This window comes from Berghia stephanieae, chromosome 9 (assembly GCF_034508935.2).
Source record: "Berghia stephanieae isolate SIO BIC M18660-M18661 chromosome 9, UCSD_Bste_1.3, whole genome shotgun sequence".
In the NCBI taxonomy this organism is placed as follows: Eukaryota; Metazoa; Mollusca; class Gastropoda; order Nudibranchia; family Aeolidiidae; genus Berghia; species Berghia stephanieae.
The window spans coordinates 38,488,053-38,495,552 of NC_088368.1; the positions used below are offsets into that span (position 1 = coordinate 38,488,053).

Sequence of the window (7,500 nt, forward strand, 5' to 3'; positions counted from 1 at the left end):
AAAAGACCTGCAGACGATGGACACCTTGCTTTTTCCAGGCATACCTTGGCGAGCACACTATTGGCTGGAGCCCTTCTTTCGACCACCACCACCACTACCACCAACGCTAACAACTTTAAATTGTGTTGTCTAGCATCAACTGAACTGTCATGTTCAAGAAGTTTTAATGACTCAGAAATGTTTATGACGTTCTGAAATTGGAGCTAGAATTTCGTTATTCTACCAGTTTTTCGTAATATTAGGCAGGTCTGCAACACCACCACCACCACCACCAACAACAACAACAGTAACACTCACCACCACAACCAACAACAACAGCAACACTCACCACCACCACCACCAACAACAGCAACACTCACCACCACCACCACCAACAACAACAACAGCAACACGCACCACCACCAACAACAACAACAGCAACACTCACCACCATCACCAAGAACAACAACAGCAACACTCACCACCACCACCAACAACAACAGCAACACTCACCACCACCACCAACAACAACAGCAACACTCACTACCACCAACCACACAACAGCAACACTCCCACCACAACAACAGCAACACTCACCACCACCACCAACAAACACAACACTCACCACCACCACAACACAACAAACACTCACACCACACCACCAACAACAGCAACACTCACCACCACCACCACCAACAACAACAGCAACACTCACCACCACCACCAACAACAACAGCAACACTCACCACCACCACCAACAACAACAACAGCAACACTCACCACCACCACCAACAACAACAACAGCAACACTCACCACCACCACCAACAACAACAGCAACACTCACCACCACCAACAACAACAGCAACACTCACCACCACCAACAACAACAACATAAACAGCACTCACCACACAACAAAGACATCTTCACATCGACTCACAAATGAGACGTCCTGACACACTGCACAGCTCAGAAATATCCCCTTCCACATTCAACCAAGTAACCTCCCGACCCTAACAAATTAGCCAGTCCCACACCAGCAACACCACCACCACCACCACCAACAACAACAACACAAACACTCACCACCACCACCCAACAACAACAGCAACACACCTCACCACCCACACACACCACACCACCCAACAACACAACACTCACACCCACACCACAACACTCCAACAACAACAACAGCAACACCACCACCACCAACAACAACAACAGCAACACTCACCACCATCACCAAGAACAACAACAGCAACACTCACCACCACCACCAACAACAACAGCAACACTCACCACCACCACCAACAACAACAGCAACACTCACTACCACCAACAACAACAACAGCAACACTCACCACTACCAACAACAACAGCAACACTCACCACCACCAACAACAACAGCAACACTCACCACCACCAACAACAACAACAGTAACACTCAACCACACCACCACAACACCACACCACCACACCAACAACAACAGCAACACTCACCACCACCACCAACAACAACAACAGCAACACTCACACCACCACCACCAACAACAACAGCAACACTCACCACCACCACACAACAACAACAACAGAACACTCACCACCACCACCAACACAACCAACACCACCCACCACCACCACAACACACAACACTCACCACCACCAACAACAACAGCAACACTCACCACACCACCAACAACAAACAACACTCACCACCACCACCAACAACAACACACACCACCACCACACAACAACAACACCACTCACCACCACCAACACAACAGCAACACTCACCACCACCCACCACCACAACAACAGAACACTCACCACACACCACACAACACAACACCACACCACACACACAACAACAGCAACACTCACCACACACCAACACAACGCAACCTCACACACCACACCAACACACACCTCACCACCACCCAACCAAACACAACACTCACACCACCACCACACAACAACCACACACTCACCACCACACCAACACAACAACACCAACACTCCCCCACACCACCACAACAACACACACCACCACCCAACACAACCAACCCACCCACCACACACAACAGCAACACTCACACCACACCAACAACAACAGCACACCACCACCACCACCAACCACACACACAACACACCACCACCCACAACACAGCAACACCACCACCACCAACAACAACACAACACTCACACACCACCACAACAACACAAACACCACCACACCACCCAACAACACTCACCCACCACCAACAACACAGCACACTCACCACCACACACCACACCAACATCCAACCACCACCAACAACACACAACACTCACCACCACACCAACACACACCAACACTCACAACACTCACCCAACAAAACAGCAACAAACCTCACTCACACCACGCAACATCACCCTTCACCACCACCACAACGACACTGACTCACCACCACCCACACAACAACCAGCAAAACTACACCACATCAAACAGAAATCTACGCACACAATCAATCACCAGTTCTCAACAACACAGCAACATCACCACCCAAAACTAATAAACACTAAACTCACAAAATCAAATCAAACTGTATAATGCTACACAATCTTGATCAAACACACTAAGAATAACATGCACACCACACACCACCAACCAACAACAACAGCAACACTCACCACCACCAACAACAACAGCAACACTCACCACCACCAACAACAACAACAGTAACACTCACCACCACCACCAACAACAACAGCAACACTCACCACCACCACCAACAACAACAACAGCAACACTCACCACCACCACCAACAACAACAGCAACACTCACCACCACCACCACAACAACACAACATAACACTCACCACCACCACCAACAACAACAGCAACACTCACCACCACCACCAACAACAACAGCAACACTCACCACCACCACCACCAACAACAACAACAGCAACACTCACCACCACCAACAACAACAACAGCAACACTCACCACCACCACCAACAACAACAGCAACACTCACCACCACCACCAACAACAACAGCAACACTCACCACCACCACCAACAACAACAGCAACACTCACCACCACCACCACCAACAACAGCAACACTCACCACCACCACCAACAACAACAGCAACACTCACCACCACCACCAACAACAACAACAGCAACACTCACCACCACCACCAACAACAACAGCAACACTCACCACCACCACCACCAACAACAGCAACACTCACCACCACCCACAACAACAACAGCAACACTCACCAACCACCAACAACAACAGCAAACACCACCACCACCAACAACAACAACAGCAACACTCACCACCACCACCAACAACAACAACGCACACTCACCACCACCACACCAACAACAACAACAACACAACACCACCACCACCAACACAACAGCAACACTCTCACACCACCACCACAACAACAGCAACACTCATCACCACCACCACCAACAACAACACAACACTCACCACACCCACAACACACACACTCACCACCACCAACAACAACAACAACAGCAACACTCACCACCACCACCACCAACACACAGCAACACTCACCACCACCACCACCACCACCACCCACCACCACACACCACCACCACCACCACACCAACCACCACCAACAACAACAACACAGCAACACTCACCACCACCACCACCAACAACAACAGCAACACTCACCACCACCACCAACAACAACAGCAACACTCACCATCACCACCACCACCACCACCACCACCACCACCACCACCACCACCACCACCCCCACCAACACCACCACCACTAACACCACCACTACCACCACACCACACCAACACCACCACCACCACCACCACCACTACCACCACCACCACACCAACACCACCACCACCACACAACAACAACACACCACTCACCAACAACCACCACCCACACACACCACCACCACACCACCACCACCCACCACCACCACCACACACACCACCACCACCACCACCACCACCAACACCACCACCACCACCACCACCACCACCAACACCACCACCACCAACACCACCACCACCAACACCACCACCACCAACACCACCACCACTAACACCACCACTACCACCACCATCAACACCACCACCACCAACACCACCACCACCAACACCAGCAACACTCACCTCATAATCAAAAGACCTGCAGACGAAGGAAGCCTCCTCCAGGCACGCCTTGGCACATTTTTCTGGGGTGACCCTTTCGATCTTTTTCTGGTTCTCCCCAAGGACGATGCTGTAGGGCGTCGCATAGAACTTGGCCAACGAAACACCTGGGGAGACAAAGAGATGAACATAATAATAGGACAGGGAAATCGTGACGTCACACAATCTAATCTTCCGGTTTTAAACTCGTTGGAAGTGTGTAAGTCACCAGTTCTTCAGAGGACTAATAATGAATGAATTACATATTGAATCAGAAGGTGGCATAGGTACGTGTTTTAGTTGAGGATGTACAGGCAGAGTCTTTGGATTGCAGAACAGAATAGAGAGAGGATGGATGATCTTTATTGACGACCAACATCAATTTAGATGAGAAAATGAGAGATGAAGTGAGTAGTGAAAGTGACAGAAGACACTAGAGAATAATAATTTCGCGGCGGTGATGGGGGTTTGAACTGGATACATACCTTGTGTAACTGATATTCAAGTTTCAGAGTGATGGCATCTCATTTTCTAATTCAGAAAAAGTGAGTGGAGCAGGCACTTATGTTGATAACAACAAGAGATAAAGTGAATAGGAAAGTGACAGAAGACAATAGAGAATAGAAATTTCGCGGCTGTGGTGGGGTTTGAACCTGCGACCTTATTGGTACGACAACTCCGCCTGGCAGGTGAGAGCGTGGCTCTACCGTGTGAGCTATCCACGAACACAAAAATATTCGTTTCAAACCCAAGTCATTTCTAGATCCCTCTCTCACCCACTTCTGGGACCGCCGATTCGTTCGCCCACCACCATCGCGAAGTATTTTGACCAGCAGTTAAGCTTAATAGCCAATATTCTCAACACAATTAAAAATTAAAAATTCACCCCATACACCGGAGCATACTCAATGTCTCAATCGTTTCTATGTTATATGTTTGTGTTGAGAATATTGGCTATTAAGCTTAACTGCTGGTCAAAATACTTCGCGATGGTGGTGGGCGAACGAATCGGCGGTCCCAGAAGTGGGTGAGAGAGGGATCTAGAAATGACTTGGTTTGAAACGAATATTTTTGTGTTCGTGGATAGCTCACACGGTAGAGCCACGCTCTCACCTGCCAGGCGGAGTTGTCGTACCAATAAGGTCGCAGGTTCAAACCCCACCACAGCCGCGAAAAATTTTTATTCTCTATTGTCTTCTGGCACTTTTCTACTCACTTCATATCTTGTTGTTACCAACATAAGTGCCTGCTCCACTCACTTTTCTGAATTAAAAATTCACCCCATACACCGGAGCATACTCAATGTCTCAATCGTTTCTATGTTATATGTTTGTGTTGAGAATATTGGCTATTAAGCTTAACTGCTGGTCAAAATACTTCGCGATGGTGGTGGGCGAACGAATCGGCGGTCCCAGAAGTGGGTGAGAGAGGGATCTAGAAATGACTTGGGTTTGAAACGAATATTTTTGTGTTCGTGGATAGCTCACACGGTAGAGCCACGCTCTCACCTGCCAGGCGGAGTTGTCGTACCAATAAGGTCGCAGGTTCAAACCCCACCACAGCCGCGAAAAATTTTTATTCTCTATTGTCTTCTGGCACTTTTCTACTCACTTCATATCTTGTTGTTACCAACATAAGTGCCTGCTCCACTCACTTTTCTGAATTAAAAATTCACCCCATACACCGGAGCATACTCAATGTCTCAATCATTTCTATGTTTAATGTTTGTGTTGAGAATATTGGCTATTAAGCTTAACTGCTGGTCAAAATACTTCGCGATGGTGGTGGGCGAACGAATCGGCGGTCCCAGAAGTGGGTGAGAGAGGGATCTAGAAATGACTTGGGTTTGAAACGAATATTTTTGTGTTCGTGGATAGCTCACACGGTAGAGCCACGCTCTCACCTGCCAGGCGGAGTTGTCGTACCAATAAGGTCGCAGGTTCAAACCCCACCACAGCCGCGAAAAATTTTTATTCTCTATTGTCTTCTGGCACTTTTCTACTCACTTCATATCTTGTTGTTACCAACATAAGTGCCTGCTCCACTCACTTTTCTGAATTAAAAATATCAGTTACACAAGGTATGTATCCAATACTCCAGAAGAGGGGTTTTACACTTCCAATCAGATTAGAACCAGTTTAAAAAAAAATATCACACTTTTTTTCCTATTGTAGTGGAGTGTAAGGACCAGCCTCTTATGCGGCTATGTGGTCTAGTGGCATGACACTCACTTTCGCATCAGAAGGTTGTGGGTTCGAGCCTTGCTCGGCGTATACTTTAGTCCTTGGAAAAGGCTCTTTACTCACATTCTCTCATCGTACTCAGGTGTAAAATGAGTGCCTGGCTGTCAACAGCGTTGTTTCTGTCGAAGTTTTTTTGTAATATCGCCTAACAGGCGTCATGTCACGTTCTACTTGTTACACGTTGCTGTTGGTCAGGGACCCCTTGTAAATCGCTTTTGAGCAAGTTTAGCGGACATTGCGCGATATAAAAGCTCAATAAAAGTTCAAGCTCAATATCACGTGACCTACAACGTCACCCTAGTCACGTGTCGAAATGAACGAGATGAAGAAACTGAGATTAAGAGATACAACATACTCTGAACCCCCCCCCCCCCCCCAAAAAAAAAAATAAAAAAAAAAACAAACAAAAAACAACAAAAAACAAAACAAAACAAACAACCCCCCCCAAAAAAAATAAAAATAAAATAAAACAAAACAACACCCCCCCCCTCAAAAAAAAAACAAAAAACAAAAAAAAAAAACAAAAAACAAAATTAAAAAAAAAAACAAAAAACAAAACAACAAAAAAAAAACAAAAAACAAAAAAAAAAACAAAACAAAAAAGACAAAACAAAACAAAACGCGCATATAAAACACATATTGGCCAGAAAACTCGTCCTTCAAATCACGACAGATTTAAATTACCCTCATCATGGCAAAAATCTCTCAAACCTGGGACTTCGCGTTCGATGTAATATATGAAGGACTAGTTTTCTGGCCAAAATGTTTAAACAAGTTTTGTTCCAGAATTTTAGCTGTTTTAAAAACAAAGTATCCACACCTTCCCAACAAGAGACCATTTTGTCAATACGTCCGGAAGAGGGAGAAGAACTGCCAAAAATCAGCGCTGTCGATTTATTGAGAAAAATATAGTGAAGGGCGAAGATATAATTACTTTTTTTAAAAAAAAGGCTTTTACGCGCTTGCATTTAGGTCAGTAAAAAGGAAAACGAGATAGTGAAATGTTCTAGAATTACAATTAAAATCACCCAAGAAAAAGTAAGACACAGGGGAATGAGTTTAAATGGGAAACAGATATAGATTCCAAGAGCAC

General features: G+C 46.4%; 1 protein-coding gene across 9 annotated transcripts in view; it reads right to left on the reverse strand.

The window, feature by feature from the left end:
* Positions 1 to 7,500, reverse strand: part of LOC144980206 (uncharacterized) — a 318,826-nt gene that overhangs the window by 20,521 nt on the left and 290,805 nt on the right. For all 9 annotated transcript variants that reach the window (XM_078927786.1, XM_078927782.1, XM_078927778.1 and 6 more), the window contains exon 7: positions 4,147 to 4,292. In XM_078927786.1, coding sequence (XP_078783912.1) covers positions 4,147 to 4,292 — 146 coding nt within the window. The remainder of the gene's footprint in view (positions 1 to 4,146; positions 4,293 to 7,500) is intronic.